This window comes from Mirounga angustirostris, unplaced genomic scaffold (assembly GCF_029215605.1).
Source record: "Mirounga angustirostris isolate CCGP_5_RB_7025 unplaced genomic scaffold, mMirAng1.0.hap1 SCAF_12, whole genome shotgun sequence".
In the NCBI taxonomy this organism is placed as follows: Eukaryota; Metazoa; Chordata; class Mammalia; order Carnivora; family Phocidae; genus Mirounga; species Mirounga angustirostris.
In genome coordinates this window covers 28,150,043-28,163,582 of record NW_026991720.1, presented here as the reverse complement: position 1 = coordinate 28,163,582, position 13,540 = coordinate 28,150,043, and the positions used below count along the sequence as shown (strand labels likewise).

General features: G+C 36.7%; 1 protein-coding gene across 11 annotated transcripts in view; it reads right to left on the bottom strand.

The window, feature by feature from the left end:
• CADPS2 (calcium dependent secretion activator 2) overlaps positions 1-13,540 on the bottom strand; it is a 517,989-nt gene that overhangs the window by 180,534 nt on the left and 323,915 nt on the right. For all 11 annotated transcript variants that reach the window (XM_064575007.1, XM_064574999.1, XM_064575000.1 and 8 more), the window contains one exon: positions 1,216-1,282. In XM_064575007.1, the coding sequence (XP_064431077.1) occupies positions 1,216-1,282 (67 nt within the window). The remainder of the gene's footprint in view (positions 1-1,215; positions 1,283-13,540) is intronic.

Genomic DNA, 13,540 nt, shown 5'->3' with positions numbered 1-13,540 from the left:
AGGTCATATGGGTATGGTTTTCGGAGCACAGATCACCCAGACCTCCAAACAGGAGACCCTTACTCAAAGCAAATGCTTGGGCTTTGTATCAAGACTGCCCAACGTATGTGTGTACAAGTATGTGTATCTTTTGTTAAATTAGTTGACCAAATAATGGTTTCAATCACAAGGCTACACTTTAACCAAATAGGCTGGCTGTTTGCCACGCAGATAAAACTACCTTTGACCGAATTTTTATACTTTTCATGAAGTTACCATGCCACTGTGGCACATCCAACAATAGACAGATAACCTTACATCTGGAAATGACAGTTTTCCTTCCTTAGCATTTCGCCATGTTATTCTGATACAGTCCATTTAAGGTTTGCTTAATGTGTGGGCAGGAATCGACAAGATTTTCTTTTCATATATATCCACTGGGGATAAAATAGCTTGGATTCATCACAGAATGGAATGACTACTACTTAGAAAGTTATTCCTTAATGTAAATTTAGTTTGATGAGTATATTCTATGAGCAAAGGTTATCTATGATTAAAAAACAAACAAAACAGAGAATGAATATCCCAGTAATCTGCCTATATTCAGAATCCGATTGCAAACAAATCTACCAGTCCAGGTAATTTACTGATATAATTATGTGAATAGATGATAAAAATGGAATATTTGTATAAAAATGGGAGCTTCTTAGTACTATGGTTTATCTAGAAAATATCAGAATGATGCAGTTTTTCCCAAGGTATGGTCCTGTCTTCCTGAAGGATTTAAGATCTTTTCAGGGAATCTGTGAGGTCAAAACTATTTTTGTAATAATATTCAGACATCATCTGTCTTTTTCACAGCTACTTTCTCATGTGTGTACGGTGGAATTTTCCAAAGGCTAAATTTCATCTGATATTGCAACACACTGAATGTAGAAGCGGATATGAAAATACAGCCGCATTCTATTAAGCGACACGTTAAAGAGATGGGCAAGAGTGTAAAATAATGCCGCTCATTTCCCTAAATTGTTTGATTCAGAAAAGTTATTTTACATAAAAAGGTTACTTGTGTTAGCATGTGAAAAAATTTACTACTTTTATTTTGAAATGAAATATTTGTGTTTTTGTTTTTTTAGTTTTCATTTCTAACACAGTGAATATCAATAGATCTAACCCAGTAAACAAAAGCTTGAGAACTGTTAGATTGATTGTGTAACAGGAAAATAATTTACTAACCTGAACAAGAACAAAGTAACGTTTTTTCCATCTTTTCCAAACCTTCTGTCCTAGGGCATACAGATATCTGGTAAGAAAAACAAGCAAAGAATATTTTAGATGAATAACGTTGTGGCTCTGTGTAATCATATTTCTTCCATAGGTATTTTTTTCTTGAGACCAGCCTGTTAAAGGCAAAGTTTAGTTCATTTGAAAGCTGAGACAACATGTAGCTTCTGTGTTACAAAATGACTGAGCTTATTCTAGGTTCTTGAAAGGGAATTGATTTATGTGGCTTATCAATATGTCAGTTCTTACTACAAATTGAGCGAAGTTGGAGCTAGAAAGGATAATCAGAGAACCAGTGGGAATTTTATTCTTACACACACTTCTTAGGAGAGACAAAGGCTACAAACTGGGGATAGAGGACTCAGCTCTCAGATGACCAGGGCTGAGGAGTGTGGCCTAAGGAGGAGGTAGCTGTAGAGTCAAGAACCCAGAGCAAACGGTCACTGTCCAGCTGGGTGACCCCAAGTTATGCTGGCACCAATCTTGGTTTCTGTTTCTTCAACTATAAATGGCAGGACTGGGTTTCCTGATTTCTAAGGTCTCTGTCAACCTCATAATTTGGTGGTTTAGCTGATTTATGGAAGTATCTTGCTGCAAATTTCCCTAACTATGAAATTCAGGCAATAATATATGTGAAGAGAATATGGCATAATTCAACATAGTTATTACCCCCAGGGCTTTTAACTTTGCATTGCTAATAGTAATATGAATGGAAATGAATAAAGTAGTCAATCATCTGAGAATAAAACTTTTGTTCTTACTGAATATACAGATGTAGGCATATACATCAAGGAGGAAGAAGATGATATTAAAAATTAATGAAGTGAAGCATATGCTGGAGAGCTATTTTGAAATTATACCACAGAAACGTATACACACCTCCTACAAAAGTGGAAAACATTGTTAGAAGTTTGAAATATGACAAATACAGGCCTGGTTTTTAAATTAAAGATTTTTCAATATTTTATCACTGTCCTTTTCTTCTGAAGTGAAGATTCATCTCTGTAAAGGTTACTCAAACTAAATTTATACACAATTCTGAGTATTAAACTATGGTTATTCATTTATTTGGGGGCTTAAAGTCTTGAGACTTTCACAATTTTTATTTTTTTAATTTTATTTGTTTTTAAATATTTATTTATTTAGGGAGAGCATGTGAGCAGGGGAAGGGGCAGAGAGAGAGGGAAAGGAAGAGCCCACATGGAGCTCCATCTCACAACCCAGAGATCATGACCTGAGCCTAAACCCAGAGTCAGAGGCTCAAATGACTGAGCTACCCAGGCGCCCCAGAGACTTTCACAATTTTTAAAACTAAAATCTTAGCTTGACTTTTTCATTGCTGTCTAATTAAAATAATTCTCTTTTGCAAAAGCAAAGCAAACGTTCTTGCCTCCTTTTAAAAAAGAAATGCAAGATGTTGGCTAAGGTATGCTGAAATTAATGGGCACTCTTTAAAAGTTTTTTTTAACATCCCTTCCCCCATTCGTCCCACCCCAAGCTCTCCCTCCTCTGGCAACTACCAATCTGTTCTCTGTATCTATGAGCTTGATTTCTTGGGTTCTAAATTTTCAGAATCGAGAAAACAAACGTGCAGTTACTAAGAGTCAAAATAAAAACTAGGCTTTTGCATTGGCAATCATCATCCACACTGCCCAAATCAATTATGTACTTTGTTTCAGACACATCAGCTAGCTAGGTGAACTTCTACTTGGCTCGCACAATACCCTTGACACCACGTTGCCTGTGCTCCTGGATATAATGTGAATTCATTTGGCGACTGACAGAGACATCCGCTGCTACCGTTCTCACCTGTTCACTATCTCCTCCTGAGGTCCCTTTAAAACCCTTTGCCCCACCTTTGCTCCAGCCTCTAATTTCTCTTCTGTGGTTTTGGTGGTAGGTGTTTTGCTGCTCTCTTTTTGTATTTCCTATGTAATTTCCCTCTCCTGAAATGCACACACCCAAACTCCTATTACAGGGTTAACAGCAATGACCCCAGGAGCTAGATACCAGAGACACAACAGATGCGCTGTATAAAAGTGCACTCGCAACATCTGCACCAAACAGCTGCCTGGGAGCCACAGAAGACATTTGGAATCACCTTTGCCCATGACCACTGCCTGCTTCTGAGCTCCTTCACGGGTCTCACTTAGCACGCTGCTGGGCAACTGGGTCATATATAAGTGAAAGTGAATAGTGATACACAAACCATCCACACCATCGGCAAGTGTAAGTCTTGCTGAGAGTGAAGGTCCTACACGAGGAATACTACTACCTGCTGCAACATCATTCAAAATCATGGATCGACGAACTGAGAACAATGCAGGATTTCTCTGAAAACAGCAGTGGGTGCACACATACATGGGTATACTGGAGGTTGGGAGAGGATATAAGAAATTGAATAAAAGACAATTTGAGACTGGAACCAAGGTAAGCATTCGAATGTTGGGCTGTGAGATATTTTGGGGTGTTACACTCTAAGAAGAAATTCAATCAAACATATATGGAAGTCACAAATGGACAAATGTATCTAGGAAGCAGCTGGGCAGGAGAGTTATATTCTCTGCCTAAGAAAAAAAAATTACATTCAACAAAAGATTGACTGCATAAAGGAAATGTTATAAATGCTATGTAGCAAAAATGAACAGTTTCTGCCTTCCAGTTTTCACATTAACCAGACTAAAATTTTATGAAATAAAATGGACAGGAATACATCAGAAAAGATAGCTATACTGAATAAGAACACACTGAACTTAATTTCAACAAATTTGAGGGTTTTTTTCACTCAAAGAATGATTTCTGGCAATAGGTTTCTAGCATCACTGTCTAGCTGCTTTTTCACTGGTATAAAATTAGATTCTGGGCATAAGAGATACTTAAAATTGAGGGAAGAATGAAGAACAAGATGTTCATCAATACTGTTTAAAATCAAAAACTCAAAACCGTCTAAGGATCAAACGGTAAGGAATGAGTAAAAGTTGCCACTAAAAGTGATGTCAAAAAAGAATGATGTGGAAAAATTATTATAATGCTAGATTAAAAAAAAAAAAAGCAGTCACATGAGCTCATAGTATATGCATGGGAAGAAAATCCAGAAAGATACATCAAAATATTAAGCCTGCAGTTAATACTGGGCTGTTGAGATTAAAGACGAATTTCATAATGTTTTTTTCTTTTCTTTTTTAATAATCTCTATACCCAACGTGGGGCTCGAACTCACAACCTCAAGATCAAGAGTTGCATGTTCTACTGAACCAGCCAGGTGCTTCTTCATATTGCTCTTTATGCCTTTACATTTTCACAGTTTCTACGCTAAGCATGTCTTCCATTTTTTTTTAAAGTAAGGCTTATTGGTATAGTTTACATAAAGTAAGAATCCTCCATTTTAGGTATATAATTTGGTGAGTGTTGACATAGCAATGTAACCACCAACACAATGGACTTACTGAACATCTGCATCCCTCCAAAGGTTCCTTCAGGTCCTTTTATGATCAATCTCCTCCTCATATCCCCCAGCTCTGCAATAGCTCTTCTGATTTCTGACTTTACAGGTGTTTTTCAGAATGCCATAAAGATGGAAAAATATAATATGGAGCCTTTTTGTGTTTGGCTTCTTTCACTTAGTAAAAGGCTTTTGAGATTCACCCCTGTTGTTGCCTGTATCAGGAGTTCATTCCTTTCCATTACTGAATATTATATTTTATTGTATGAAGTCGCTTCAATGTGTTTATCCATTTACCAGTTGGTGGACATCTGGATTGCTTTCACTTTTCTAGCAATCAAACAAAACTGCTATAAACATGCATGTACAGGTCTTTGTGTGGGCCTGTGTTTTCCCTCCTCTCAGGTAAATATCTAGGAGCGGATTACTGAATTATATTTAAAGTGTATGCTTAACTTTATATGAAACTGCCAAACTGGTTTTCCACAGTGGCTGTACAATTTTGTATTACCACTGACAATGTTTGAGATTATGTCTTATCTTCATTATCAGAAAAAAAATATTATGAAGGATTTGGGGAATATAATCATTATAGAGCCATAAATCATATTTCCAGTATGACAAAGTCAAATACAGTGACAAATATCCTTATCTTTGGTCTCCAGGCATCACGAGTACAGTGGAGAACTCCTATAAGCTTTAATGGTGAGATGGTTTACCAGGTTTCAAGGCTATTCCCAAGTTTGTCATTTGGTGGTCTTAGCTATAGGAGAGTTGAATTGTGGAGAGAGTAGGGAAAAAGCCAAAATCATTTGAATAATCAAATAGTCATAATCACATAATTTCTTAGAAACATCTATAAAAATCAAAATGCATTCTCTCCTTCCTTTTTTTTTTTTTTTTTAAATGTTGAGTGTTAGGTTACAAATTCTCTTTTATGGATAAAAATCTAGTAAGATTTTTTTTTATTTCAGAAAAATATACTAAAGTTACATTTAACACATTATGCTCTACTAGGCAGTAAGATTTAGTTCATTACACTTACATGGTGATATTTGAGTATTCTTAATTCCTGAAAATTGAGTTATTCTATATAGAGACTATATCTGTAACAAATTTTTGAAGAATTTGTATGCATAAACCAATTTGATTTAAAATAGTTATAAAATATAATTTGATCTTTCTTTAATGATTTAGAAAGGACCCTACAGCATCTTGGGGTCATTATTATGAACATCAATTATAACTGTATGATTCTGTAAAGGAGAAGGTATGGTTGATAGAGCTAAATATAGCAACAGTATTAATTAAACAGATCTTTGAAAGTTATTTACCTGTCATCCATTTCTGTTTCATAAAAACAGAGTTTTAAAAATCTATTAATATTTTCCTTTCTGAATTCTGAACAAATTGCTTTTTTATTGCTTTATGAAATCTGATTCTACCAAATAAAGGTGTAAAAAGATCTTCTAGGAAGTGTATTTGTCATTCTGGACAGAGACTACCTTGGTTAGTGTTTTACAGGTCTGTGAGTGGGTCTGCACAGCAGCTGTATTCTCCCTGAATATTTTCTAACCTGCTGAGTCATTATTAGCTTCCTCTCGGTCGATTGTATGATTAACTCAAATAAAAAAGACAGGTTTTTTTTTTTAAGGTATGTAAATCAGACCTGCCAAATACCAGCCAAACCAGGAACATACAGTTACCTGGGCTTTATGTGACAATTTATAATGTTATCCAGTAAAATAAATATTTATCATACAGCATAATAGCAACATTCTCTAATGCATACTGCTAGTTTTTTTTCACCTTATTTTGAAGAGGTTTTAAAGAGGAAAGCCAGTTTTTTGTTTTTTGTTGCTTTTTTCATGAGGCTTTCAACATTAACTCATTTTCATCAAACTATAGAATTTGGTTTAAAAAAAAAGCATTTTTATTCACCCTTGTTAGATTATTTCAGCTAAGTAACAAATGGATGGAAAATGAGGGAACACATATCAGCAATTTTCATAGTCCTACTACATTCTCCAGGCCTCAGAGTATGGCCCTAGGGAAAAAAAAATCCCTAATCAAAATTAAATTTGATCCAGGAATTATTTGAATGGGAATAAGAGAGATAATCTATTGTATATAACATACTTGAAAAGCACATATTTCCAATCCTAATTTGTACGAAGTATATAACATTTTTTTCCACTGAAATATTGTCAATGCAGCACAATACTCATGTAACTAGAGTATTTTGGATTACTTAAAAGTAACTGCTCAGATACTATTTAATAGTGTTTGCTTTCATCAATACATCCAACTTAAGGTATTAAGAAGTTGTTCCCTTTGAACAAAAAATTGCCTGCTTAACTTTAAAATCTTCTCTTCTTACACGGGATTAGGTAACAAAGAAATTAGCAGCACTGACACAAAGCTTGGATTTAACACATAAGACTTAAAGCCTTGAAGCATTTGGTTTTATAAATCAGTATAAACACAGCAATAATCTTAAAGAATTAATCCCTCTTCTAGGGCTGCTTCTAATGGGGAGTAGTATTTGCTCCAAAGAGATACAGTAATCGTTGCTAGAAAACAAGGCACAAAACCAACTAAAAGTGTATCAATGTTTCATTTGCCTATGACTATTTTTTTCTTTTTTGGTGTTACTATTTTTGGGTCATGCTCTATCCTCAAATATAGAAGATATGCCACCCTGAATTTTAAGATTTTTGATTGCATATTAAAATAGGATGTGGATGCTGTTAGGAAAAATGTCAAGTGAAGAGAAGAAAGAAGAGAAAATTAAAGAACTTTGGTAAGGCCAAACCTCAAGTTACTATCAACAAGGCAAACAAAGCATTATTTTTCATCTTCTCTATCACTAGCTATATATAGTCAGGAGAGAATCTCAACACTAAAAATGGTACAATCTTTATGATATCACTATGACGCTTTAAAGAGTTATGTGTTAATAACTCATGCTGCTTCTAAAAGTTTTCATTTGTGGACAAACAAGAGCAGAGCCTTTATGAAATCCATTAGAATGTTCTGTGACAACAGGAATAGGACACTTTTCTTTAGATATGTGTTGCTCATTAATAGTATGTGTTATTACCAATAAAAGGGTCTCAACAACAGATTCAGAAAAATGGAGTTTGGTAAAAACAAGCTTCAAGCAAACAAAAATCAGTAATATTACTATGCTTATTTTTCTTGAATTTTCAGAGAGAGATTCAAATTTCATCACATGTTCACACTGCAATGTGTGTGAAATAAAATTATTTTAAATGCTTGTTTTTACACAGTGCCCCCTTGAATGTTTTTTTAAAAGTAGATTCACATATATCATTCTGTGATTTGTCTTCCTTTAAGCCAAAAACCCTCCGAAATTAGTTTTAATAATAAGTTAAACCATTTTTCTGTAAATGGTATATATTCTCTGCTAATATATATAAGCACAAAAGTTGATGAAATTTCAAGAACTCGTTTTCTGGTTAGTTTTTAAAATTGAGATTTAATTCAACTTTGTAACACAATATGTCTGAGCTCCAATATATCCTACATTATTCTAGTAAATAAACAGCTAATATTCTCTATGCCATATTTGAAATGGAAAATGGGAACATGAAGTAACTAATTACAACTATCCAAATATTTTAAAAGCACTTTATAAAACCTAACTTAAAGATTGTTCAAAGAATACTTCAACATAAAAAAATTCTCCAAACATATTACTAAATATTGTAGTTAAGTTTCAATTAGAGTGGTGGCATACAGTTCTAATAGAAAGGAGAATATGACAATTTATTTGTACTGAGTCCATGCTGTGGGAGTTCATGGTTTCACTTTATGATGAAAAATCATTACTAATGAATATTTGAAAAACATAATTGTATACAGAATATGGGAATTATTCAGTGCTTGGAAAAAAGGACTATGACTTTTGTTGGATCGCTTGAGTCTAGCTTTTAATTCAAAGAAATGGAACAATCAATCTACATGTTGAATGATAAAGTCTTCCTTATACAAGGCTTCATTTTTCAAGGAAAAATACAGAAAGGAAAAAAATCAATATATAGAGTCATTTAGTTCTGGGAAGGGCTTTCTTAAAGAGAAACCTCAGTCAAGGTTGAAAGAGCAATTAATGCAGGCTCAAAAATCTGGGCCATTCTGATAGAGTTCGGTTAACATGTGGCAGAAGTAATCATCCACTTGTGAAAATGATTTTCGGTTCATTCTCAAACACCTTTCAGACACTCATGATCCCATTTAACTGACAACAATACAGGCTATCTGAGGGCACCATTGCATCTGATGTGAAAACCAATAGGGACCAAATGCCCTCAGGCACTTTCAGTCAGCCTGCACGTTCTCTGCTGCCTGCATAAAAGGCATCTTCCTTTCACTGCATTCTTTCTTTTATTTAACCCCACAAGATAAGCCTTTTTTGGGGGGGGTTCATTTTTCAGCTAAGGACGACAGAAAGAAACTGATTCAAGACAACAGTGTGACCTGGGCGTTAAGAAACCTAGAAATAAATACTTTCCAATGGCTTTTATACTTCCTGAATTCTTGTGAGAAAGAGTACGTGAGGTGGGGAGGCAAGGAAAGGATCACCACCAAACAAAATTTCTTAACATTTTGAGAGAAATTATGAATGAAGAAAAATCCGAGACTCTTACAGTTGAACAACAATTTGAAATGGGGGTGCTGTATAAACAGACTTACAAAAGCAAACTTGAGTAAGATGTAGAGTTCTTCACTCATTTTCTGGATCACAGTTTACAGAATTTCGGTGACATAAAAAGGGTCTCCCCTCTTTTTCCTCAGAAGTCCCATCTTCTGGTAGTTTACGCTCAGCTAAATCTGAGTGAAATCTCAGCCCACATCAGCATTATCAGAATAAGTAGAACAGTCAGAGGTGCCAAAGCTGTCTTCGAAAAACTGGCTTGCCATCGCACAGTCTAGGATGTGAACAGAGGCACACTGACAAGATGGGAAGACTCTAGTGCTCGCTTCGGCAGCACATATACTAAAAATGGGAAGACTCTAGTACCCCAACCTCAGCTGAGACACTAAGAAGTATGAGCGGTCGTTCCTAAAGGAGGTCTAAAATAAAGGGCAATGCGCTGTCCCCTAGAAACAAAACTGAACTGGGGAAATTATAGAAGTAGTCTATGAATAGTACTTTTAAACAAAGACACACAAGCCAAACAATCTATGTCAAACTGTACCGAGAAATCTATTAGAAAGGCAGTTTTTCCTGTATCTATCTTTGAGAACTGATCAGCAGCATTCTTTTATATCTCAACAGGGAAAACATGCCCTAAAACAGTTCTTTAATGGTTCATGGTCTCACCAACACTGATATTTATAAACTTATACAAATATGTTAGAGTCTCATTCTCAGAAACTCTAACACAGAGGGCAGATTTTGTAGGCCTGGTTTCATGTTTTTCCTGCTTAAATGTCCTTGAAAATAAGTAATGCTTTTCTACATGCGCAGAAGCTTTACTGCTTTGTTAAAAGTTAAAGAAAATTAGCTTTCCAAGCGGATTATAAACTGTCTTGGAAGGGGATGAGTGAAAATATATCCAAACAACGTACTGAGCAACCCACTCCAACCAGGCTAACTTGCATCTATGCTTCCTTCCCCTGTGAGGAGGGTCCAGGCTGTGAAGAGGTGACTCTCTGGGTGTCAGGCTAGGGACACAGTCCCAAAAGACACTCCGCACTTGGTGAAGAAGCTCGGGCACCTACCGATTAAAATGAAATAATTCACTTAGACAATCCTAGATATTTTTGTGAGATAATCCATTAAACTCTCCTCTTTTTAAAAATGCAAATGGTTTGGTAATAATAAAACAAAAGTTTTAGCAAGGGGTTTTTATGTATCAAATTGTATCTTCTTAAAAAGATTTTATTTATTTATTTATTTGAGAGACAGACAGAGAACATGAGCCGGGGGAAGGGCAGAGAGAGGGAGAGGCACACTCCCCGCTGAGCAAGGAGCCCGATGAGGGGCTCCATCCCAAGACCCTGAGATCACGACCTGAGCCAAAGGCAGACGCTTAACCGACTGAGCCACCCAGGGGCCCTGTATCAAACTGTATCTTACTGACTACTGGAAATACCTTCCCTTTTGGGGCACAAAATTCCCAAAGCAAATAATCACTTTTAAACATTATATACAATACAGGTAATCCTGAGTTAGCAGAAAATTTTAGGTCTCCGTTTTCTGCAAATGGAAAGACACCTGCTCTACCTCCTTCATATTTAGGATATATTCAAGATGAAATGTGTACAGAAAATGCCCATTTATAAACTACATACACTCTAAAAAGAAAATCATCGAGAAGGTAATTTGAGATTCAGTGTTTTCCACTGTGTGTCTTGGGACATCTGGATACCAAGTATTATGCAGAAAAAGAACAAATTTGGTGGGCAAATACATGTGAGAAATACTGAGCTAAACAAAGCTAAACATTCTGTATGAGGGGACGAGTAAGAGCTTATAGTAGATGTGGAAGACACACTAAGAAATGGGGAAAGGAGGGGAGAATAGTGGATGTAGCATCTCCAAAATTACAGAATCTTCTTCATAGAATATCTTGTAGGAGTAATATTCTCCAGCATGCACTCTGGGAAATTAGTTAGACTAGAATACTGATAATGAGTCTTTAGGCAATAAAATTATACAACTGAGTTTTTACATTCTGTTCAGAATTTATGAATATCCTAACCATAACTAAAATGTCTTCTTCACTTCTAACATCATCCTACTAGGAATCTATAAATATTTGTCTGGGGCAAAAAAAAGTTTTCTGTAATATTTGGATCATAATCTCCATGGATTATATTTGATTTCTGAACGATCTCTTGTTCTCTAATGTTACTCTCTGGTCTTGGTTAATGAGGACATTTCTGGAGGACTCTGAAATTTAGAAAACAAACTATATCCGTCTTTCAAGTATCTTATCCTCATGTGAGTCATTTACAAAGGCACTTGCATTCCTCCTGACACCCAGTATGTTTCACAGATCTGCTTCCCTAACAGCCTTGTCCTACCTACACTGTGTCACTTGAACTTCAATTTTATGCCTCGTGACCCATCTTATCTGTAGTCATGGAGGATTGTGTGGAGCTCTGGTTCAAGACTTGAGGGACTATCACGCCAGCCCTGATGCTGTACCTTGGCCTCAGTGTCATCCCCTGCCCTGAATGTTTGGATAAGCTACCTGATTCATAGGCCAAGGACCTGGCTTTGCTCTTGTTCTTGCTCATCTTTCTCTGATACCCTGCTCTTGAATTCTGGACACATGAGTTGGTCCTAGATCTTGGTAATGTCCCACATCTGTAAATACTGCCTGTGCTGAGATGCGTGGATACTTTCTTTGACGCCATGTACTCCTTTGCACAGATGCTCTGTTTTCCCTGCTCCTCTAATAGTTTGTGTGTTCTCTGTCTTATCCCATCAGTCCCATGCTTCTTGCAATTTCATTCATTTCCCACAATTTAAATTAATTTAGTTATTGAGTCTCACATTTTCAATTTCTTCTCATCGCTCAGATCAACTATCACCTTTCTCAGAGAAGCCCTCCCTGATATCCCTAATAAGGTCATATTCCTTTACTACATGTATTAGGCAAGATGTGGACACGTCTTCCATAGCCCTGCCACGGCCTATGGCAAGTCCTATTGAACTAGTCTGTTTCTAATACAAGACCGTAAGTCCTTGTAAGGGCAAGGGCCACATCCCTCATGACTCACCACTCCACCCCAGCACCATGCATCTATATAGCAGATAGTCCATAAACATTTTTGGAATGACTAAATGGCTGCTTCTAGGTCTGTCATTAGGAACAATTGTAATAAAAACAGAAGGAAAGTAAATCTTCAGCAAAAATTTATATAATATGTATTAAGGTAAAAGAAAAAGCCTTGGATAGATTTTGGATATTCCATAAAGTTGCTATGTTTACACTTATTTAATCATGAGTATTCAAACAGTTTTAGGAGAATGTTATTCTAGTATTTAACTTAATATGGAAGATCAAAACCCAAGGGGAGCAGGAATCAGCTGCTATGAAAGCAGTCGCAGAATTTCAGGAGTCCAGTCCACCCACCACCCCATTATCCAAAAAAGGGACTCCTGAACTTTCTTTTTTTAAGCCCCAACACGGGACTTGAACTCACAACCTTGAGATCAAGAGTCACAGGCTCTACCATCTGAGCCAGCCAGGTGCCCCTGAGACTCCTGAACATTAGGTGACACAGTGTGAACCAATGCTGGAAACGGCCCCAAGGCCACAGCATCATAGGGGCCTTTTAGTCAAAATGGAACAGACTACATTCTATGTCTACCGATCTCAAAACTCCCCCAGATTTCTAACTCTACCGATATTCTTTTTAAAAAAATTTGCTGATACAGGGACATTGTTGGAGTCTCTGAGAAGGCCCAATACTTTATAAAGTATTTTCCTCTTGTCTTGATTCTGAACAAGTTGGCTTCAGAGAACAGAGGTAACAAGAGGCAAAAACATCACCTAATTCAGTATTATCATCAGACATATTTTCTGATCTCCGGTCACAGACCTCGCTGAACAGGACAGGCCTGTCCGTGTGAAGATCCTGCCACTCACAGACCTATTCAGGGAGCAGCGGAGAATGGGTACTCCCTATGGTCAACTCGCCTTCAAGGGATGGAGTGGAAAGGGCTGATCTACGCATGCCCAGTTCCTCCCTTCCGGCTAGCCAATCAGAGAAGTCCGATGCAAGGGTGGGAAGAGGCCACGAGGATGACCTCACGGATGTCCCTCCGTGTGGAAGCAAGTATCCGGGGTGTGC